We start from the raw sequence: 25,044 nt of genomic DNA, 5'->3' as shown, positions 1-25,044 counted from the left end.
AGTAGAAACATTATGTTGTATTTCAATTCTTGCCACTGGGAGTAGGCTATCTTTCCCACAAAACACTGGCGTACAAGAGGACTGCAGACGCATGAAAATGAAAAAGGATAGCGCCTCTGAAAATGGGCCCTGGGAGTGCTAATATGTAGTTCACAATATTTCACAATGACACTACAGCAAAGCTGCTGCCTGCGGATGAGCGCTCAGCCCGCAAACACTGCTTCTTATCCTGCGAGCACAACACATGAGAAGGTCATAGTGCAGTTATTGGGATGCAAAGCGCCGGAGGGAGGGACACACCCACGGCAACAACACAAACAAAAACAGCAAGGAACGACAGAGTTGGGAAAGAAAAATGGAGGTCGCAGGAGGGGGAAAAAAGGTGTCTAACCTCAAGCGGGTCAGTCTGTCGCCTCAATACACCTCCGCCTCACAGACGGCTTGGCTGACAATAAATACACACACTCACGCACGCAGTGGCATAATCACGCAAACACACACCTCTGTCTGTGTCAACACGCTGGAGGGGAGGTGGGCGGAGGCTTTCGTTGGCATGTTTGTTTTTTGGGGTTGATGCGATGCTACGTGTGTGCGTGTGTGGGTAAAGGCGGAGACAAAAGGAACATATGGCAGCAGCAGCCGAGGCTGTAAATTAAACATGGAGGAAGATTAGATAATGACTGTGTGCTTTGAGACTGCACTGAGCCAGGGGCGGAGCAGACCATGGTGCCGCTACAGCCTGATTAGGAGGGCGAGGGATTGTATGGCGATGGTGGTGGGGGTGGTAAAGCACACATTAAATACAACCAATAAATGTGACGGCCATAGAAATACAATAGTACCTAGACTTCAGAGTGCCGCCTCAGCTTAAGAATTGTTTCCTCAAGTAACATGTCATCACTTGTTAGATTTGTCATATTGTACTTTGATTTGAGAGCCAAATTTCAATTCCAGGTGAAATTTAAACAAACAATAATCGTCTCTTAGTGTGATGTCACAATTGACTGCCCTTCTATATAAACTCCATAGCTTTAAAGAGCTGTGATTGGCTGGCCACCAATTCAGAGTGTTGTTGTATATTGGAGTGGTCTGATGCATATCAAAGTGATTCGTAACCTGAAAATGTTGTATATAGAGTCATTCGTAAGTAGAGTATATAGAAAACAACGACAGAAAATGCACTCCTGCAGCTCATGCTTAGCTTGCATATTTTCCGCCAGCTCTGTCAAAATTAGGCCTATGGTCGACTTTCTGACTTTCACTAAGTGGGGGAGAAATGAGTGTGGAGGTATATAAAAGGGTTGTGGGTAATCTGTCACTGTCATTATTGCACCCCATTAAAGCAGGGAGGCAGAGTTAAGGAGGTGGAGATAATACAATGGTATTAAAACCCAGGAGGAAGACAGAGATGGAGGACGGCCAGGTTATCCTAATTCAATCGAAGGAATCAGTCGAGAGCAGGCTAAATTGCTTTGTACTTAAATGAGGATGAATGTGACAACAGCAATTCCTTTAGCAGAAGAACGCAATTCACCTCTACACTTCACTAAATTGAATTGAAATAATTATACGGTATGTATGGTGCTTTGCAGAAACCTGACACCATCATAAACTTGTTTGAGGCATCAAAAAATTCACAAATTAATAGAATTTGAAAAAAAAACTAGATTTGAGTCAACCATTATTTTTACATGTTAAATATTCCTCACACTGTCACACATGCAGTAGTACTTTTGAGTGTACTACTATGTTCCGGGAATATAATTGAAACTGAAAACAATTACAGCTCAAAATCTATTTCCCCATTGAGATGAATGGCATAGACAATAAACTACAAGTTGTCACAGATTCTTAATAAGGAAAATAGCATGCAAATTTGTCGTGTACTTTATAAAAACATTACAGACTAGACCACTAAGTCACCAATACATCATGAGTGATTTATGGTGTATTTTTTTCTTGTTTATTCACTTTGTGTTACAAAATGATAAATAAGTATTTTTGTTGTCTGTTTAGCTGCAATACTTAATCATCCAGAGTGGCATTAAACAGGGGGAAGCCTCTTTCTGAGAAGATTTGTTTACTCTTTGTCTATCTTTCTACCTGCTTCTTGTTATGATATGCCATGCCCCCTTGTAGAAAACCCATACGTTAAATACCTTCTGGCCAAAGTCATATCACATTCTACTTTCTCTGCAAATCCTGCAGTTCCAAACTTCAACTCTTAATAAATTCAACATTGCTATTGTTATTTCTTTTTTTCATGGGAGCAGAGTATGCATTTACTACAGACTAGAGTGCTGTAGCTGTGGTTTAATGGTTAATGTTGTATTATATTAAAGATTTGCTCGTTTCAAACCCGCACATTTTGTTTACGTCGCCCGTCAGTGTATCACGGGGGAGTCCGTAATCACACGCGCAGTAAGTAAAAGGTGATATGTCGACGCCATAATCAGGAAACACGGTTGTTGTGATCGTCACATTGCAGCTCTGATTACAGAAGCCGGTGTTTGGTTTCCACGCCAGGAGGATGCCCATGAGAACAGCAACACTACAATAATGTACACAAGCTCCCACATGCACCCACGTATAGGTGGATGCACCGTGCTTACAGATGCAGAACAAGAAAGCTGTGAGCCAAGTGATGCACGAGGCCCTCGTGTGTAAGTTTCATACCTGTCAACCTCGAACCATTTGTGATCTTACCAAATTTTGTTTTCGCCCTTACATATATGTATAAATACATGGAAAATCTTACCACTTTACTTTTTTGTAAAAAATCACGAACAACAAGTGAAAATGAAAGTAAACATAAACAAGGGAACAGGAAACGGAAATCACATGGTGAAAGTGTTACAAAACGAAATGTTTATCATGATCTTTTTTTTTTAGCCAATCAGAGGCGCCGGTACATATATCACTTGGCAGACATGCGTTTTTTAGCCAATCAGAGGCGCCGGTACATATATCACTTGGCAGACATGCGTTTCCGGGAAGAAACAATGGCGGATGGTGAAAAATGGCTAGAAAGTGCCTTAATTTATTTTTTTTTCTCAAAATCACCGTTTAGCGTACCATTTTCATGTGTACAGCGTACCAATATAAAAATGGGCTTTCAGTTGTACCAATTACGGCGAGAACGTACCAGTTGACAGGTATGAAGTTTAGTAGGCTGCAGTCTCTCAACGCACACCCCTGTCCCCCGCTCGCCGTCTGTTTCTTCAAAAGACAAAAGCTCCTACTCGTACTCTGCTCGTTAGCGGCGGCGGCGGAGGCGAAGGAGGAGACAAACAACACAATTTCTTTTACACACCCGGGCCTCGCAGTCATCAAGACACGCTACGGGCTTTTTAATTTGATTGTCACGCCGCTGCAAACGAGCATTCTCCGCATGCCGCGATCGACACACGGCAGTGAAGAACTAATTGTGCTCCCGCTGCTTGTGATTTGTGACGAAAAGCAGGTTGTTGTGTTGTTTACACCAGCCCTCCAGCAATCCACAATGGCGCCGCGTGTAAACTACAATGTGGCTTTTTACTGCCTGACAGTGGCATTACAGAGCTTCCTGTCTGCCACCGGGGATTAGCGCAATGTTCAATTCTCCACTCAATTTCACCACTGCACATGCTCTATAAGTGGATCTTTGTGTGCGTGTGTGCACTTTTGCGGAAACTGTTATACACAAAGGGATGATATTAGTTAATCATAGCCTTCACTCAGCATAAATAAAGAGCAATTACGTACTCTGCTTCCCAATGGGCTTTTCACTATTAGCACACTAAAGACTCAAAAGGACACTGCATGGCCCATAGCTGATAGTCAGTTGGCTTGCTGAACGATGATGAAGTGCCGCAGAGGCTAAATATGTGCGGACATCACTACATTCATATTGAATGGGCAGAAACACAAAACTGAAGAACAATAACTATCCGCATGACGTATTGGATTAAGAGTCAGTGCGGTTTAGTTTAGGAAGGAAGGGTATAGTTTGCATTCAATTTTGTTGCAAAAATGACCTCTTTTTATTCAGCTATGTAGTTTTGGCCCCTTTCTGTCAGGGAAAAAAGGCTCAAAAGACCAAATGAGCAGATATGGCTGATTTAATCCATATACAATTAACTGTGATATTGAGGGTATTGCAAAAAAAATTATAGCTCCACATTCACACAATATACATGCAATCACCTTGTCACAATAAGCCATAATGTGACTAAGTATGGAGAAGCTTTGCATCGAAAAGCTCAACATAGCTCAAGGTCAAATTAAAGGATCATTGAAGGACACTTGTCAGATCTTAAATTATGTAAAGGAAAAGGTGATTGAATTTTTGGGTCAAAGGTCACAGAGGTCAGAAAAGGAATTTGGGGATAACTTGATAAATTTACAGGATTGGTTGTATGATGAGGAGAGAATGGGTCAAAGTTCACAGAGGTCACAAATAAGACTGGGGAGGGCATAAGGCACCCACGGTGCTAGAAGTAGTTGAATGGAAAAGGGAAACTACGACGGTGGTCCTGCCTTTGCAGCTCTAATGACTTCCATTCTTCTGGAAAGACTTTTCAAAAGATGGTACCATTTGTATTTATCCTTTCAAAAGCACATTCCATTCTTTATTTTCTCTCATTTGTGAATGCAGCAGACTTCAGAGAGATGGCAAAAAAAACCCTGGACTGGTCACCACTAAATCGCAGCTCACATCTACTTTGTCACAAGTGGGGAAATTCAATGACTTTTTTGTGCTTAGTCCACTAATAAAGTTCACATTTGATGTCAAACAAAAGGTGTAAAAATGGGGTTCGCAATGCATGCTTACTGTAGTATGCACAAACACATACTAGCTGGCAACCACTCATCACCCAGAGAAGCCAACCTAATTTGGAGGACAGTCTCCTTTCCGCCTGCTGGGGAGGCAGCAGGGATTATGAGCCTTTATACACTCTAATCTAGTTTAGCCATGCTGGGAGGACATGCATAAAATTGTGTGTATGGATGTGTGTGTGTGTGTGTGTGTGAACAGAAAGACAACAAAAGGCACGTTTTGCCATAATCATAAACGGAAAAAAAGGATTGTGCAATTTTACATACAGTATGTGTGCCTAAGATCTCAGTCTGTGTGTGAACAGGGTTAGGCTAGTTCTCAAACAGGCTCAAAATGTGACTTAGCCTCTTTTCCTCTGGTATCAGCTGGGAGTTTTCACACAAATAGGAATGCCAGAAAAAAAAAATCACTGTGTGTGTCTCCTAATGTGTCTCATGGTGTTGGACAGCAAGGCATTATCAATGCCAAAATCCAGGTTGTGAGTATCCTTTCAAAATAACAGAGGCAACTAAGAATGCACTGCAAGAGCAATCAAGACCATCGAGATGGGTAAAATTTGGCCGACATTTTTGGGTACAACTCCGAAAAACCCGGGGTATCCAGGTTGAAAGCATTCATCTGTGTAATCTTGGTCCACAATGTCAATAAACAAACATGTTAGGCCCAAAATGTATGTCTACTGTGCCCAGTAAGGAAGGGTGAGTATGAGAGTGGATTGGCCAGGACACACGGACATATTCCAAAACACAGGAGACACGTCTGGAGGCCAAACCAGAACCGGGACCGCACTGGGAATCACAGAGGAAGAGTTTAGACAGGGAGAAGGAGAGAGCGGACCACAGACGCTACAAGCCCACACTGTGTAGGAGCTCTGGCTTGACTAATTACAGACTCGCCTGCTGCGTGGAGCCGAGAGTCTACCACAACACAAGCCCCAGTGATGACACTGAACACTGTACGCAAACACACAAATGCACACACTCCCAAACACACACACGTAATAGCAATTATTGCACAAAGCCGTTTCACAGCTGCTTTATATCCCAATTCCTCAAAACCACACACAAATTCACGTAAGTTTTCCAAGCCACCAGGCACTACACAATGTCTTAAACTGTTGCACTTTGAACACCCCCTTCTCCAACACACATATTCTGTTCCCATGCTCCCTATATTGCCTTTTTTGTGTGCGTGATTGCGCTTCACTCGTATAAACAGGATGCGAAAAGTTGCTCAAGTAGACCACTTGCACCATCTGGTGGCCAAAGATACCATTACATAATTGACATCTACCATAAAGTCACAGAAGTACTCACTGAGAATGTGATGTTCTCTGTTTGTTCTTTCTAAAGCCTTCACATGTGGTGGAGCTATACAGTACATGGGAAAAGGCTACATTTACCACTAACTATGCTTGATTGGGTATGTGCATGAGTCTGTACCATGGTACAAATAGCTATGACAACTGATGTACTGTATTTTCAAGCAGCATTACTAACTGCAGCTACTATTATTAGGCACATGGAAAAGCAAAGTTCTTCAAAGTGAGAGCAACTACATCTGTACTGATTAAAACAATTAGCTAAAAGTTAAATACAGTTAAATGCTGATAACTAATTACAGTATGTCTCACAACAATTGAAGTGATTGAAGAAGGTAGGAAATGTGTGATTATTATTATGAAAAATATAGAGCAATTCACAAGAGAAGTCATTGCAAGGCAAATGAGCAAGCACATTGACCAGGTCATGACTCATACTCATCTGGCTTGGGAAAAAAAGCAACTAAACCTCACAAGAAGAAACACTTGTTTGTGGCACAGGCTGAGAAAACATCCCTCTAGCGTCCAACCTCAGTTATCTTTCAAGGGGATTAACTCATTCACATCCCTTGACCAATGCCGCCCTACCAGGTCAAACTGATTGAACATCTGAAGGAATCAATCAGGGGGGAACCAGTTTAGAAATAAATATATATAATACAAATATGATACCGCGATGTTTTTAAACAAGCTTCACTGCAAATTTCACCTCTTCCCTGCATACTTTCCATAGTTAGCTGGGCTGGACTCCAGCCCCCCTGCAACCATTATGGGAATAAATTGCATAGAAGACGAATGAGCAATCATATTTTTCTGAATGTAAATGATTTAAATACGAAATGAAAATATTGCCTGCTAAATAGGACAGAAATGAGAAGTTATTAACAACAGATCCTTGGGTCAGTGGAGCACAGATGGGGGAAAAATGAAGGCATGGGCAAGTAAAAAAAATTGCGATATCATGATTTTCAAGGTAAAATAATCGACCCTGGAAGACAGTGAATGATTTAATGTACAAATGTAGGGTGAATGAAGATACCCACATGTGATCCTTGACCTTGTTCAGCTCAATATGGAGGAAGAAAAGTGGGAGGAAAGAGAAAGAGCAGTTCAAGGAACGAGGAGCACCCTCTCCACAACAGTCTACACAGTGTGCACGTCTATGTGCGCGTGTGCTCCTGGCAGACAGACTAGGCATTAAAATTATTGGTGCCGCCAGTGTGCCGCGGCCCCCGCTGAAAAGAGGGAGCGAAGGAGGGAGGCGAGCGGGGAAGTCAGGGGGAGAAGGCTGTGTGGAGTCACCAAGTGCTAATCGGATACATGTGTGTGTGTGTGGCCAGCGCTGCTCTGAACAGCTGTTCCCATTCTGAGGAGATGGTCGTCAAAGCTTACCCCCCTCTGCTGAAACCCCAAACCACACACACACACACACATATGCTCTATTTTTTTGGGAAGCGAAGGTCAGGAATGGGAGTTGAAGTAGAGCTCCAGATAACGATGAAGCAAAGATAACAGTGAGAGGTGTGGAAGTGCTCTTTTCCCCATCCATCAAGGGAACAACAGGAAGCATGTGAAAGCAAAGAGAGGAAGACCCGCTATTAATTTTATCCACGGAAGGAAGGAAGGAAGGGAGCCTCATTTTCCAGTACCAACACACACTTTAGATGAATGCTGTGACATCATTACAGTAAGGGTTCCAAATTCGGAGTGTGCGTGCGTTACAGGGCAGACAGAGCACGGTGATAGGCCTCAAGGGAGTGTGTCTCTTTGTAGTGGGCAGGGAAGTAGAAGAATGTCAGGAATCTCCTCTGAAGGATGATGAAGGGTCTGTCTGCTCAGCTCAGCCCTTTCTTCCACATTATTGTCGGACCTCTCACTGAGTCACGGTCATCGGGGCTGTAATGTGTGCAATTGTGACTGCTGAGAACACAGCAGAAATGCAGGAGAAAAAAACAATTGGAGCCAGCGGCTGTTCGGCTATGCGTGTGTATTTTTTGACAAAGAGTTGAAAGTGGTCAGACATAGAATAAATCATTTTTTATGTGCAAATACAGTGAAAAGCATGTTTAATTTTTTTAGTAAAATGGGAAAATTATTTTCCAACCCGGCATGTGAAATTGGATGATTTGATGGATAATTTTTAAAAACAATTTTTACCCTTTGATAGATATTCCCTCAAAACAATGAAATTCAGCACGGCAAAAATAGTTTTATCAACAGCACTAACACAACATAATACTGCTGATTCCGTTTGTATGTGCACACAAGATGAGGTGATTGATGAATGCAGCAGTTCAGAGGAAGCCAATTGGAACAGAGGGACTGCGTGATGGGAAAAATTAAGCTCATGAGCTAAAAGGGGAGAGAGTAGCTATGCGTAATGAGCATTCATCAGCGTCCACATACGGATCACAAAAGGTAAGTCATTGTGTCAATTGGTTCTCCGACAAGAAAAACAGCAGTGATTGTCCCTTAAGGTTTACCATACATCACTTGTGTGTAAACTGTAGGAAAGAACAATGGCTGAGTGGACAGAGTAGAATTGCACGCAGGAGAAAACAAGAAGAAAAATTTGAGATACACTAACACGCGTTGTGTGGGTGACAAGGTCAGAAAATTGAGAAACTGAATAGAGATGAGGGACGTGTGCAGACTTGGCAGCAGATGTTAAGCCATGCCGAGGTTCTTGCAAGAATAATAATCATCTTTATTGTGAATGTTGACATGAAGACATGTTCTTGAACGTTATCCTCGCTATTAAATGCTTACTGTAGTGAACACGGGAAGCATTGAAAACAGATTAGTTTGATATGCACTGCATAGCACCAAAGAAATGTGTGTGAACTTAGGGTCCTCCCGGTGACAAGCAATCACTATAAAAATGCAGTTGATTGCTTATCTTTTTGCAGTTGTTGAATTGAAAGTTGAACCATCTTATCTTTAGCGAGGGAAATTCTTCAAGATCAAAAATCCCAATATAAAAGAAGGTGCTGTGACTAAATACTCTTAAGATATTCAAGCAGTCAGTAAATTGAAGACTTTTTTTCTCCCAGGAAAAGCACATAAACACGATGAAATATGAATGAGAAAAAGCTAACATTTACATTCTATATTGGATTTAAAAATGAAAAAAAAACAATCTGGTCATCATCGGCTTTAGGGTCAAGAGGGCATCTTGATGTTGGCCCTGAAAGTAAAGGATGCTTTGAGGTCAAAGGGCTTGCACCATCAGAAACGGTGATTAGGTCCACAACACACAAACAACTAGAGCACGTGTGCCTGCGAGTTAGAAATACAAAGCTTACTCAGCAGGGAAAAAAATCCAAGGGCATATACGGTGGAAATCCTGTAGTGTGTAATAATACTAAGCACTTATCATCCATCTGTAGCAGCTAACAGCTACTTCCAGGTGTTAAGTCTGGTAATGACAACACTGATGCACTCCAGATAAGACACAACACAAATCTGTCAACAACACAAAGATGGGTAAACTGGGCTAACTAACTTTTTTTTTTTCAATGTTCATTTAGCATGACAGACATATTCTTGCAAACATTGAAGGGATTCAAATCACAACTCAACCATCATGGAAGTTAAGACAACCCTGAAGCCCTCCAATACCCTGACGGATGTGGCTGATGTAGACCACCAGGTTACAAATGATGAGTCTTCAACAGTGGGTCAGGTGATTCCATATTATTTGACAGGGATCATATAACCACAAAGTGATCATTTAATCAGGTGTCACAAAAGTTCAAGTTCTCATCTTGTTTCATCATTTTGTTCCCCTGGTACCAGCCCACAAAAGTAAAACCTGCAATTTGCAACTGTCAACATGGCATACCATCCCCCCATAAAATAACACCAGAAAAAAAATCACAAAGAAATGAATTTGTGATAAGTGAAGTCACGATAATTGAGGGAATACTGTACACCTCATTGTTCAAAGGACCCAAAAACAATATTAATTTTGAACTTCAGTAATGAGGTAATCATGTCTAAATCCAGGCTCAAATTTACACAAATTATAAAATTGACAAAATGTATTCAGTTATTCAATTGTAGCCATTTAACCAAGGTCAGGTTACACGGGAAGAATTGTATCCATACAGAACCCTTGAAGGATTAAGGAGAAGAAAAAAACTCCTTGCAGGGGGGGTACGTTGAAGCTACACCAAATAGCGTATTGCGTTGGTGTGGAAAAGGTGGGAGTAAAAAGGGGAAAAGGGGTTGGGGGGGCTAGAGGAAGAAAAACAGGTCCCACTGAGCTACCGTGCAGGCGCCAGCAAAGACAGCATGGGTGGAAGAGCAGGAAGGAGGTGGGGTGCTGTGCGGGGTGTGTGTGGAGCGGACTACCCTGGTGAAACTCTCAACAGATGCGTGAAGCTCTTGTCAGCATTCCTGCTAGGTAACGCAAGGTCAGGAGCAAGCAGGAAGACAATATGAGGACTATTTGGGCTCCCTGAGCGCCAGATGTGTTTTAATAAGACGGCTGCCCTCCGAGCTAATAAGGTCAGCCTCTGGCTCCAGCCAGACGAGCAAACAAGTAGACTCTTGGCAGGAATTCAGCTCTAGCTTGGCACAGCCTCCTTTTCTGTTTCCTGCTTTGCTCTCTCACTCTTACAAGCTGTGGAGACCGAGCGAGGCCAAAATCATGGCACTCCACATGCGTGTGTGTGCGTGTGTATGTGTTTGTGATACCGACACGCACACACCCCTTCTATTAGACACTTCCCTTTTTTTCTCCAAGAGGAGAGGCAACAGTGCGCCATTAAATCCAGATCCTTTGAAAACATCTGTGCCTGAATTGTGCACTTTCTTGGATGCAAATAAACACACACACACAGAGCGGATCATCGCTATCATCTGTGACTGTAAGAAAAAAGGCGATGATAAAAACGTTAAAACTAAAATTTGTCATCAACAAAAAAAAACTAAAAATTATTCTTCTCTAGAGAGGAAACTAAAAAGCTAGCTATGGCGCCAGTGAGATTGGCTTGTGCTGTACTGGAACAGAGACCAGAAGAGGCAAAGAATGAAAGGGAGGGTAGAAGATTTAGGGTTTAGAATAAGAGCGTTAATTAAGGAATAGACAAAGTTAGAGAAATCAAAAGCAAAGCCCAGGCGAGCATTTAAATATACAAGTCACATGGCAAAAAAATCCAAACAACATTAGGAATGCAGACTCATCTGGGACTAAGAAACGTTTGGGGAAAAGTAACAGATACAAACAGCCGGTTACCTATTGTTCAGATGCAAAAAAAAAAACACGTTTGGGAGGAAAAGCTGACCTCATCTTCAGCTGGTGACACTGGTGTATCAAGCAGAGCTTGTCCTAATGGTGAGTGCACTTCTCAAATATTTACCTCAGGCCGGAGCCACAGGATCACACAGAAAGTAGCTCCCCCATAAACATGGACCCCGCTCTCACCTATGCCTCTTGTTCACTCGCAAGCGAGTGAGTTGGAAAATGTTGCAGGAATATAAAAAGTAAGGTCGTCTTTTCGAGTTTATAGAATATCGTGTTTAGTTTGGTGGAGGTTGAACTGGGAAATGGGATTTGTTTTTGTATTTTTAATTAGAAAATTATTAGTTGACTTATTCTAAAATGGCTGGAAAAATATGCCTCAGCAGTAACATGAGCCATTATAACAACATTTGGATTTTTTTATAATACCACAAAGGAAGCATAACTTTAAAAACACATTTAAATCTTTAATTAAATGTTTTAAACAAAATAAACTCAACTGTGTGTATGATAATTCTCATTTAACTAGATTGTCATCAATTAAAGTCTTTTGAGAAGAATCTAAGCATTTCAACTAACTTATATTCACTATATAATTTTACCAATATGTAAACCACTTTACAAAGTGTAAAGAGGTTAAAATTCAGTCAACTCAAGGATGAGAAAGCAGGTTTCTCCCTAAATTCAACAGATGCTTTCATATGAAGTAAACACTATAAATATTACTAAGAATGACATTGTACTCCCAGCCAAGGAACAAGTTAGCTGGACAAAATCCCATCATCCATCAATGATCTCTGAGTAGCCCCCAGAGATTACACCTTCCTGTTTTAATGCAGAAAGACAGGGAACATTAGGACCAATGAAATTTGATACAACTTCATCACAGAGAGTCTGTGGTCACGAGGTCAAGCAGGCCTGGTCGTTGAGCAGCGAGTTATGTAGCAGCACCAAGCTGACCACCTTTTGTTGCTCACTCACAAACGTCTGCCTTTCCCACGGTTTCAGCGGATCCACAGGTTGACGTATGGCAGCTTTTAAAGAACGATTGTCAGACGAGTTTTACGGCCTATCGCGGAGATCCAACAGGACCGCTGCCAAGTAATGCAGCTGGAGACCACTGACCAGCTCAGTAACACTCAATAAAAGATGCCCTAGTACCAAGAGTAACCTATAAAAGGCAGTATGGTGCCACAACACATCTAGGCTGCAGGAAAATACAAATAACCAAAGTAATAAAGGAAGATAGGAAAGTTGTGCTTAGGAAATTTCAAATGGAAAACCAATCCGTGATAGCCATAGCCCTAACAGCACAAAGTTACGTCCCTTGCCTGAACTTGGTGTTGAGCCCAGATATGGATTTGCCATCGCAGATATTGTACAGATTTAAACTACAGTCTTTGTGCTTGGCAGTTTTTACACTAATTTCCCTAGCACACACAAAAGTTGAAGTGAATAAAGGCCTGGTTGGAAAAATTGGCTCAATTGCCAGTTCAAGTATGATTATACCCCTCTTAACATGTACTAGCATACTTGACCTGGCTACAAACCTGCCGTGATCAGAGTCTGACCTTGAGAAATAAATATTCATTAGCGCGCTTATAAATGACCTGACCTATGACCTTCCTTCTCACTTCCTGCTCCTGCAGGCGGAAATGAATTCTCTTCACCTGTGCGCCCCTTGCCCTGTTTGATGTGATACTCGTGCGTGTTTGAAGAAGCTTTCAAAAAGATGCGTGAGAGGCCATGTCGTATAAGAGAGGTCTCCTCCAACATCACAGGAATAATCAACTTTGATTGGGGTCATAATTTCAATTGAATGGCTGAATGAAGAAACCCGACTGCAGTAACTATGGCAACCGGCATAAGCTTTGTTGTAATTTAGCACTAAAAACACTTGTCATGTGCTTGTTATTGTACCGTCAGCATGGCCATATCTCGAGACATTAGACAGAAAGCTCAAACTTGGCTGCAAATGGGTCAATGACCTCAAGCATACAGCCAACATTGTTTAAAAGTGGCTTGAGTATAACAAAGTAAAGTAATGTTTTGGCTTGCTCATGGTCTATCCTTGTCAGTGTCAGGCAATTCAATTTAAATCAAATGACATGCACAAATTAAAATAGAAAAAAGGTTTGGTTTGAGCCAAAAGAAGGGACTGTTTATGCACAAGTATGCAAATGATGTGTATGGTTACAGGCCATCCTAAAATTGAGCCAGGAAAAACCCGAAACCAAATGTTTTCTTTCAAAAGTCTTAAGAAACAAACAGCAAATTTGGTTGTGTTTAACTTTAGCGATTCCACTCATGTTCATTTAGCTCTTGTAAGTAGAATGACAAGTTAAAGCTCACAAAGTGATCAGAAAAAAAATATATATCTAAAGTCAAATACACACTTGTGGGAACTTTGCAAAAATGGATGAGATGTAAAGTGCATATCAACAGCAGGGATGCTGCAGACAAAACTGTGTGTGTGAGTACCTGTGTGTGTGCAGTCCCATGTAAGCATGTCTGAAACAGATGGGAGGAAAAGAGAGAGAGAGAGAGAGAGAGAGAGAGAGAGAGAGAGAGAGAGAGAGAGAAATAAGAGAGGGGTAAAAGGAGAATAGCGACAGCAAGTCTGCAACGGCTTGTGTGCATGTGTGTGTGTTGACTGGCGGGGGGGGGGGGGGGGGGCGACAAGAGGGAGTAGTGTGGTTAGGCATCCAGAGTCACTGAACATTTTTCTGGCAGGCCCTTGCTATGCTCCTGGCCGCTTGCCCAGCTCTGAAGCAAACTTAAACAAACTCCTGTTGCAGCCATCTGCTGGGCCCGCGGGATAAATCACAGCACTGCTCCACTCTGTACTGCTCAGCCACACCGCTATCAGGTTACTGTGTTAGCGGCCGCACACACGCACACATCCACACACACACACACGGATGGACACACACACGGACACACACACTTTCACACAGGCAGACACACTCACACCGAACTACGCGTCAGCCTGGAGCCAGAGCCTGCCATGGGGCTCACACCACCAGGAGAGGCCAGCAACATGTGGCCCCTCTAATACCACAGGGAGAGATGAAGCGGAAGGGGGAGGAAAAAGGAGGGGAAGAGGAACAAAAGAGGGCAGGATTGGATGAGGGGGGCAAAAAAAAAAAAGATGGCGGGGGAAAGTGAAAGAAGCGAGTCAGGAGAATCCCTCCGACGGCAAACGTGATGCGCCAAGAGCTATTTTTATTGTGCCCAGTGGAGAAGGGGAACATAAAAACATATTGAAGCCTCCTGCCTGTGCTTCCCAAACAACTTAAGCTTTTAAAATTGATGTCAATTGAGGGAGGAAACCTAATTCTTGATATATTGTGTTTACATTAACTTGTCACTGATCTCTCACTGACGCTGCTGCTATTTACGTATCAGATGTGGGATAAGGTCACATACAAGCATTAACAACAACACCAGCTTTACATGTGAAATCATGTCCTCCTAAAGTGGCTACATTACTGCAGCCTCGAATGAACAACAAAAGGCATTACGGAAGGCATGTGCAGCATCTCTATCTGCCGCACAGATGGAGACGCTGTAGTATGTGTATTTCTGATTCATCGCAAAGTCATCCCAGTAAAAGATGTGCAAGAGTGAAAACAAGCTTCAACACATGAAAAATCTGTTAAGTGTGCTTGAATTACTAAAATTAGTTTAACAATCATAAATTTCACGTGTACTAGTTTTTGAAATTGTCAAGTCCATAAATATTATTCCAGACCAGTCCCATAGAGGGCATCACAGTGGAGTGAAGGGAAGTGCAATGATGCTTTGAGATACGAGTGATCTACGTGTGCTTGGGAAGTCATAAAACAGTACAATATTAAAATCAGAGTAAACAAAACAAAGAGAAGAAGACATTTTGACTCAGAGTTCATTGGCTTGATGCTAACACATTGGGAAATGGATAGCTCGCATAAGGGAAAGAACATCTGTGCAAAGAATCAGAAGTAATTTTATTTAATGAATCAAAACAGGGTTTCATTTAGGTTTTCTCATGTGTTGCCATGACTGTATGTTTTCTGAATCTTTAAGTAACAGTCATTAAAGAGAATTGTGCAGCCAGCACTTATGATTCAAAGGTTAAAATCAAAGCTGAGCATACTTGTGGGTTTCTTTTCATAAGTGTTTATATTTTATTGCTTGCAACTCACACTGGACAAACCAACAGATTCACAACTTGACTGTTCACACTGAGGGTTTGGACATTAATTATAATCACTTTGAGTAAGGGAAAATTTAAACAACTCTTTTTCAACTGTCCAACCTGGTCAAATTTCTGATAGGGCCAAAAATTCTTTTAATGCATAAGGACTCAACCCCAATTCTGTATTTCTTGATTCAGTCAAGCAACGCATGACTTATTAGTTTGTGCTGATTATGACCAGCTTCAGACAGAAGAAGTATAGTTAGTGCCTTGAGAGAACCACTCAGAAAAAAAAAATAATTTGTTGAGGAGCATTCTGAAGCAAACGGAAAGGGTCATGTGTTCTGATGAATACAGAGTGACATTGTATTGGAGTTTTATCAAGATTAAATGAATGTGATGCGAGTCTCTGGAGGCATTTATGCAATTTAGTTGTTTTTTTAAATTTGGTTTGTTTTGGTTTTGTTTTGCAGTAGGTCAGCTCTTACTTCAAGAAAGTCAAAATAAACGATGTCTCTTGACAATAGCAAATCAAGAATTTGGCCTTTGGTGTATTCTCAATAGCACTGAAGCATTAAAAACACAAAGACAGGATTCAAATGTAAAAGTCTGGTACAAGTTACATGACTCTAGGACACTGTGTTCAGACTACTTCACTTCAGTCATCATGGCTTCCGCCTGATTTTCATGCAACACTCTGACTGACATCAAACTCCAACCAAAAAGTCCCTGTTCTGTCTGTCACATAACTCAGCTGTCCTACTAGAGCAAGCTGTCAGAGACCAGGTGTTTGGTCTGCACCAGAGGGCAGTGGGGTCATGGCTAGAGGGGATGCTAATGGAAGGAAAGAGTCATCCAAGAAGGGAATGACTTCCCAAGCCAAAAATGGATCCCTAAAGATGACCACTAAAGATGATTACCCCTCCTCTGATTGGCCGACAGAAAGAAAGTAAACAAATCCACCGTCTGCTCGCTTGGAGTCAAGCATGCCGAGTGAAGGGTGCCAAGTAAATTTAGCCCACGACGTGCTATTCAGGGTTCCACCTGACATCTACAGTTTTCCTGACAGCAGGGTGACGTCTTCTTTAATCCAGTTTAGGTGAGCACCGCACGACGGAGAAAAAAAACAAGTGACGCGACAACGGCACTGAAACAAGAGAAACAGAGGGCAAAAAAAGGAAGACGGAGTAGGGAGAAAAAAAGCTAGAAACATATGTTAAGTTACATGTTAAAAATAGTACCAAGAGTGGCTACCGTGTAAGCGCACACATGCACACAATCGGTCGGCCCTGCACACTGACAGCTGTGGCACAATCCAGCTGCATTTGGGAGCACAAGAGCAAACACCTGCCAGTGCGGCAGGCCACCTGGCAAACACACGTGCACAAACACACTTGCAGCTGTTGTGAATTTAGATGCAGATCAAAGATTATATATTATACGTGTCCGAGTGGAGGCAGGTTTCCATGGGTGTGCGTGTGTGTGTGTGTGTGTGCCTCTTTCCCTGTGTAGTACAGCAAGGGGGCAGCTGGAGGAGAGCACAAAGTTGTAGTTGCTTTACACTCTGTCCTCTATAATTACACCAGTTAAACCTGGTTTACTACTGTAAAACATGCAGTCTAAATTTCAGGGGGTGCACTGCATAACAGGCTTAAGTTGAAACATCACTATAATCACCTCAACTTATCAGAATCAAATATTTACTATATTTTTCGGACTATGAGTAGCAACAGCCAAAGAATCAACAATGAAAGGGAATACAATACGTGTTATTTAAATATTCCTCTATCCACAGAAGGCTAACACCTAGAGGCCAACTCCTAACTTTAAGTCCTCAGCTTATCAATACAATTAATTAAAAAAAATAGCTCTAAGGCTTTGTATATACTGGTCCAAGCTAAATAACTACCAAGTTTGAAGATGATCGGTTCTCAAATGACGCAAGAGTAAGACTTCAAGATCAGATTTCACAAGAAGAACAACTACTCTTACTTGACCCTGTAATAACAAACACATTCGAGGCTTAGTGTTGCTACTGTTTTAGTTCCTGATTTGTCCCCACTGGGAAAATTAATGCCCACCTTTCCACTTTAGATGAAAAATGTCAATATTTTCCTGATATACAATGAACTCCATTCTGGCCCTTGCGGTGCTGACGTCGAACCCCTGAACACCAGCTTTTTCCTCATTGTCTGTCCATGACGTTAATGTCAGAAGGGGGAAAACAACAAGCCATAATCAGGCGCGTGACGCTGTAATTCTTCATTCACTCTATCGTCTCAATGGCATTCCTTTCTCTGGAGCAGGAAGTGAGGAAGAATCTCGACGGGAACCCCTTGATTAGATCTTAATGAGCTTGATCTTTCCTACTTCCTAGGAAGTTAACATGTAATGCTTGAGCAACACTCGTTACAAATGATTGGAAATTACAAGTATTATACTTCCATTAAATATACTACTATGCTGGCCACCAATTCAGGGTGTCCCCTCCCTCTGGCCTGAATGAGCTGGGATAGGCGCCAGCACCACCCGCATTCCTAGTGAGGATAAAATGATGAGATGAGAATACAAGTAACCCATTCGAAAAAAGATATCATACGCCTCTTTTTTCCCCTCTGTTAATTCATGAAAGGGACATTTTACATATTTCTGTTAAATCTACTAATTCTCAGCAAAATGCCATGCATAAAACATGACCCAAGAAGACAAAACACCTGTTGCCGGTTGCCCTCTCTCTCTCGCTCTCTCGCTCACTCTCTCACTCTCTCACTCACTCACTAACTCGCTGGCTCTCAGTCACACTTCCCAACAGAGACAATGTCACTTAATACAGCTTATTAACTCACACAAGCCAAAATGAGCCAAGCCACCTGCAAGCACCCCGGTCCAAAATGATCACCCGAAACCTTTCCACACATGACACTTCTCCCATTCTGCAACACCTCGGTCTCAATAAGCAAAAGCCGATCCCATAATTAGACTCAATGTTAGCAGTACCCGGTATGAGCTCATCAGAGAGCATGTGTGACTTCTACTCAACCATATAAAAACAAGTGTTAAGAACACCAGTAGACTTTTGTCATAAATATTTGCCGATCGTCGCTGCGTATCAGAGAATTTGGAAGGAAGTGCAAAACTTCCGTTATCTTCAGGGACAGATAGAGAATGTGGTGGACAGCTCCCGACAGCTGGCGTGAGTGTGCTTCCATTTTGAGATTGCCGAGTGCGAATGGCATCCACAGATGTTTGTCTTATGTCCTGCGAGGCTGTACAGTCGGTAACTGTTTGCATGAGAGAGCGGTTCATGAGGCCAACTGGCGGTCTAAAGGCTCCTCAGCGCTTCATTAAAACATCACAAGCACTTGCACAACCCCACTGGCTCCCATTTCCATTCTCCACCCTCAGCTTTAAAACAGCAGGATGAACATTTTTTACTCAAGAATGACATTTAAGTATGCTAAGAAGGGGTATTAGAGTTAAATATGAAATATTTCTATTTTTGGAAGTGGATTGATTGAGTGTGAAAAACTGACAGTACTTTTTTTTAACTCAAATTCGACACAAATTAAGTGTTGGCCTTCAGATGCTTCAATGACTAGTGTCCTAAATTCTAAATCATTAGTTAAGAGATCTATATTTAGAGGAAAAAAATATATATTTATTTATTTATTCTTTTCCTCAAGATATACATCACTCAACTAAGGATTCAGAAAGAGAGAAAAAGTGCTTAAGGAGACATTAGCTATCCGGCTTGTTCAAGAAAACACAATGATGGCATTGGCCTTCAAAACCCAAACTTTGTTTCAATTGTTTACAAAGGTTTGTTGATGTTTCTGTCATCATTGTTCACAAAATAAGCTTCAAACCTCACTATATAAAGAACCAGATTGAGTGAAATTACTAAACAAGCTATTTTTCAAACTCAAGTTTATAAAACGAAAACCATTCATGTTACCTTGGATATGACAGCAATTCAATTCACAAATTCTCAGCATCACTTTCTACATGAAAACAAAGGTCACTCTAGTGCAAATACATTGACAATGAAAATTCTAAGGAAAATAGGAAGCTAAAAAACATTATTTACCAAGGCTGGCAGCCTTTATGCATGGTGATAAAGAAATATCTAAAAATAACCAACCTGTTGTCCAGGCTTTGGTGAGGCTAATTGTACTTCCTCTCGCTCCCCATCTGATGGTCCATGTCGCATCCTCTCTCTCTCCTCTGGTACGCTTTGTCCCACCTGAACCATGGCCTTGCAATCTACACACGAGCCGACCATCAGTCTTCTTCCATCATCCACCATGAGCGTGTGAGCACTCCGCGGGGCATATAGGAAGACAGGTAGCCTAGCCACAGTGACCATGGACAGCCGCCCTTGCCTGCATTGCTCCTGCCTGCAGAAAAAGCACGCAAACACCTCACAAATGTACTGGCGGGCCCAAGGAGAGCTTGAAGGACCCGATGTCGAGGGTGCAGTAGGGCCTCGGCTTTCATGCCGGGCCCACTGATTGTGAAGGTCGTGGTAGCAAAGTGCACAGGCCGAAACCAGGCCCGTGGAATCCACCGGCTTGGCTCGAGGAGCAGGTGGATGCACGGTGAGGAACGGGAAGAATGGCTCCTTCTCGCCACAACGTCCAGGCGGGTTGACGTGAAGCTGGAACTCACAGCTCGTAGATAAGTCCGATCCACATAAGTAACACACTGACGCAGGCTTCTTAGACGAAGCCCCTGCTTGAGATGCAAACCCTTCGATGGCCATGACGGAATGGTACCTGACCAGGAAGGAGCTGACGGAGGTGATGAGGTCCTCGCTGAGACAAAGGCGATAGGCACTCCAGATGTCCTCAAGGATTAAAAGGCACTGTGAGCAGCAGTGCACACATCCATTTCGCATTGGCCTGGCATTGGGTGGGCACGGGAGCATATTGATGAAGGGAAAATACATGACACCGCGTGACTTCCCTACGTTAGCTTGCGCGTGCACAACTTTATCTGCTATGCACTCTTGGCCGCATAGAAAACACGCCTCACGACGGGCGGTCTCCATCGGCTGAGTGGGCTTGTTCTGCAAGTTTAGCGGGACGACGTAGAGGCGTTGAAGCACGGGAACATCGGCTGTTTGGAAGTTGTGCCATTGCTGCATGAGGGAGGCGTGGCAGCTGCCGCACACCAGGGTCGCACCTGCTGGACTGATGGGTAGCGCACCTGGAGGGGGGCTGTGCAGCCACAGAAAGGGGAAGAAAGGTTCCCCTTGTGCCGTTTCCTGCTTTTGAACACTCACTTGATAACTCCCACCTCGTCCAAACTCGGTGCCGCAAATAAAGCATGCTGATCCGTCTGCGCTTGACTCTACACTGTGGTGCAAGTGTGCTACTTTTTGGGTCAAAAGGTCACCGGTAGGAACACGGTGTTTGACATTTTTACTACGGTGAAGGTCCATATCTTCATCACTGGTGATGTTAATCTCATCTTCATCTGAGTTGCTCCCTCTCGGAGCTTCTCGATGAGATTTAGGCTGAGCGGCGGAGGTGGCGGGGGGATAACCTTGTGTGACGTGTCTCTGTTTCCCATCCTCCAACCACGACCTGTTGCGCATGATGACTCCATTGTCCTGCACCGATGACTCGGGGAAATGATGATCACGGCTCCGCTGGGGAACATTCTCCTGGAACTTTGCCAAAGAAAAGCCTGTCTGACACACATTATTCATCAGTTTGGGGGCACGTCTGATAGGAGTCGCGCTTTCTGCTTTGGGTGACCCTGGCGCCCCGTAGACTCCGACCGAATAGCATGGGAGTGTCCGGGGTGAATCGGGGCTGTTTTTAAGACAGTTTTTCCTGTTCACCTCCCTCTGCGATTTCCCAGCTGCTCTCGGGCACTTGTCCTTGTTACCAGAGCCCCTGTCCAACACGTCCATCTCCTGATCTGACAGGTTGTCAGAGAAGGAGGAGAAATCCGACTCGGCGCCTCCATCATAGTTGTGGCTGCCGGTGCTGATTCTCCTCTCCAGCTCGTAGGAGATGTTCCACTCCTGGGGGACCCGACGAGAGTCGCACTGGTATGGCCGTTTGAGCCAATACATGCGCTTCTCAACGGGCGTCCTGCTCCTCTCGAAGGAGTTCCATTGCTCAGCGAGGAAGCAGTGACACACGGCGCACACCAGCACGTGACCCTCCGGGCTCAGCTCACTCGCACCTGGAGCTGGCTCCTGATTTTGAAGAAAGGGGAAAAATGGGAAACGTTCCTTCTGATATGTCACTTGCAGCCTGAGCTCCTTCCCAGCCGTTACCCCGCTTCCGCATATGAAACAGTGCACCAGTCCCCCCAGGCCATAGCGGTCGGCTCTGGACGCGTTGACCGGCAAAGGGCTCTCATCGCCGGGCATGGCTGCAGCCACGAGTCGGTGTTTCCGAGACGCGAGCGCCAGTTCCTTGTCACGGGGGGAATGCATTGTGTTCCAAAAGAACCGACGCCAGGCTACAAGGCATGTGTGCTCCCCGTGATCCCTCTCTCGTATCTCCGAGTTAGGCAATACATTTCAGTCCAGTGGATGATAAGAGCGACGACAGTCCATTGAAAAGTACGGCAGCGTGCGGCCAAGGTAGCAAAGCGGCGACTCGGCTCTCCCACGGATAAATCCACTTTAACGAGACGGCAACCCACGCGGGTTTCGGACGTGGTACTCCATACGCTTCTTTACGTGAGAGGTCCGGGAGAAACATGGCAGCGAAAATCAGCCTCCCCAGCGAACTTTTTTTCTGCTTTGCCTCCGCTCTGCAAAGTTTGGCTGCGATCTCGCTCACAGTTCAGCGGCATCCCAGACGCACGGCACCCGCCGAGAAACCCCGAAGGCAACCCCCACACCCCCGACGACTCCCCCTTTCGAACAGCCCCCCAGCCGTTCTGCTCGTTTATGATTCGGGAGATTATTCTCATGCAAACTACCCGCATGCGTCAACACACGCACTGTACACACGGCATTTCCACTGAAGCATACGCGATGCACATCATAGGGGAAGTTGCTTGCCAGTCATTTATTTATATAGCTCTTAAAAACAAGTGCATGTTATTGTATATCCCAGATGTTACGAGAGTATTCATCACTTGCAACATGCATTGAATTTTATGTATCAAATGTGATTCGAAATATTTAAAGAATCTCAAGAAGGAGTGGGCAAACTATTCCATAAAGGGCTTCAGTGGGTGCAGGTTTTCATTCCAACTCATAAAGAGGACACCTTTTTACCAATCGTGTGTTTTTATAAGTGCTATAAGTGGGTTTCTGTCAGGTGCTTCTTGATTTCTGCAGAAATCTCATTGGCTAAAGTATGTGCTAGATCGGTTGAAACAAAAACGTGCACCCAGACCTGACCTCCAGGACCGGGTTGTCCACCTGGTTTAAGATGTCACAAATTTTAATTATAACCACTATACTGGCAACTTCTTAATCATCCATATTTGCAACACCACCACTCAGTGTCAAACTGGGGTACTGCACAACCTTATTCAAACCTCAAAATCAAATCTACTACAGTATATATTGTATGCTCTGATCACAGTATTTGACCATTTGCAATATCTGATCTCATTTCAATTTCTGAACTGCTTTATACTTGGGTCACAGGGGGTGCTGGAGCCTATCCCAGCTGACATTGGGAATATGTTGCAAATGGGTGGCCCGGTGGTTGAGTGGTTAGAGCGTCGTCCTCACTGGGTTCAAATCCAGGTCAGTCCACCTGTGTGGAGTTTGCATGTTCTTCCTGGGCCTGCGTGTGTTTTCTACAGGTACTCGGTCTTCCTCCGACATTCCAAAAAGATGCATGGTAGGTTGATTGAACACTCTAAAGTGCCCCTAGGTATGAGTGAGTGTGAGCGTGAATGGTCATTTGCCTCCTTGTGCCCTGCAATGAGAAATATATCTCCAATCAATGTTTTAAAATCGTAACAAGAACTATTGTTCCATGTCAGAAAAGTTCCAGGACCATTTTTTTTAAAGAAATAATTAAATACTGGAACTTTTTGGACACACCTTGTAATTTTACTATAGGGACAATAGAAAAGGAAAGGAAAGAAAGGAACAAAAGGGCAATATGTCTTTCAACCTGTTTTCAAAAACCACAAGTAAAGAGTTTAAACGGGAAGAGCCCAAATTGCCACTCCAACCTAAAGGTCATCTTGTGAAAGGACATTAACGACCTGACAAAGAACACAGGAAAGGGACCAGCAAAAATGAAAGGACAATTTAACTTGGATTGGGAACAGGTGAGTTTGCCAAGAATTGAGGGGCAGTTGAGTAGTAGATTAGTAAAGGAGGAAAGGTTTAGGGACACCTAGTGGACAGTTTTAGGATGGCGTTGGACAAAAAAAAATTTAAACTCATGAATTGAAGAGATTATTCGCTCACAGCCCTACCAGTACAAATGGGTTAGGCGTAGAGTATTATCATCAGCAATGAAAAGTGAGTATTCACTTCTAGTCATCCAGGTTTAGACTAGTCGTCGGATGCAGAGCTGGTTTTTACCATGAGCAAGGTGGCCGACCGCTCAGGGCGCAATCTATTTGGGGGCACACAAGAGCCCGATAGATTTTTTTCCCAATTAAATTCCCAGTTGTCTAGATCATTAACACTCATTTAAATAGCCACATTAGTGCCTCCCACTTAGTGTCAGTAAAGTGTCACTGAATCCAGTGTAAAATAGGGCAATAAAAACATTCTTACTGTAAGAAATTTCTAAGGATGTAGTTGATGATTTCGCATCACAGAAGGCCAGAAAAGTCAAGTTTTGGGTTCAATCCAACCTTCCGCTATTGTGTTACTCTTTGATGCCAGAATTACGGCAACGTTTTGCTGCCTGTCACAGCTCCATATCCATCCAAACAGGAAGAGATAGCATTCGTGTACGGCAAGAAGGAAGTCAGAGTCAGGATATTTCAAATTTCTGATGAAAAGACGTAGGTCTGACAAACGTCCTTACACATATTGCACTTAACTGTAAGGAATCCATGGGTGAATTTCGAAACACAATAATGGTTGCAATATGGAGCTCTTTGTAGTTAGAAGTTAAAGTGTTTGATTATCTTGGGCCTACAGCAAGAAGGAAGCGTGTCACGCACACTTCACACACAAGAGGAAAATCTATAATCTAAATATTAAGGCCTGGACTTTATCCTACTTGTTTATTTGTTCAATTATTTCTGCAGGATTGCTTTCGTCTCTCCAAGGTCAGAGGTGCAACTAAAAAATGTGATTCCCTACAATAAGGGGAAAAAAGGACACACACACACTTCCAGCAGTATAAACAGGTTGTTGTGTATAAAACAGTAAATTCCCGTAAAAGTGATTTTTCAACAGAATAATGCAAAGTTTGACAGTTGTGTCCTTCATTTTCCCAATGGTGGTAAAATATATTACATGTTAATATACCAACCAAAATATTAACACATTATAATTAATGGCCATTTGCTGTATATTG

The 25,044-nt window shown here is 43.1% G+C and overlaps 1 protein-coding gene across 2 annotated transcripts in view; it reads right to left on the bottom strand.

Moving 5' to 3' along the window:
- gse1b (Gse1 coiled-coil protein b) overlaps positions 1-22,410 on the bottom strand; it is a 126,932-nt gene extending 104,522 nt beyond the window's left edge. For both annotated transcript variants that reach the window (XM_077713098.1, XM_077713099.1), the window contains exon 1: positions 19,710-22,410. In XM_077713098.1, the coding sequence (XP_077569224.1) occupies positions 19,710-22,022 (2,313 nt within the window). In that variant the 5' untranslated portion in view covers positions 22,023-22,410. The remainder of the gene's footprint in view (positions 1-19,709) is intronic.
- Positions 22,411-25,044: the final 2,634 nt, after the last annotated feature.

The sequence above is a fragment of the Stigmatopora nigra genome, chromosome 3 (genome assembly GCF_051989575.1).
Source record: "Stigmatopora nigra isolate UIUO_SnigA chromosome 3, RoL_Snig_1.1, whole genome shotgun sequence".
Taxonomy (NCBI): domain Eukaryota; kingdom Metazoa; phylum Chordata; class Actinopteri; order Syngnathiformes; family Syngnathidae; genus Stigmatopora; species Stigmatopora nigra.
Note: the sequence above shows the minus strand (reverse complement) of the source record. Positions and strands in the feature narration are given on the sequence as shown.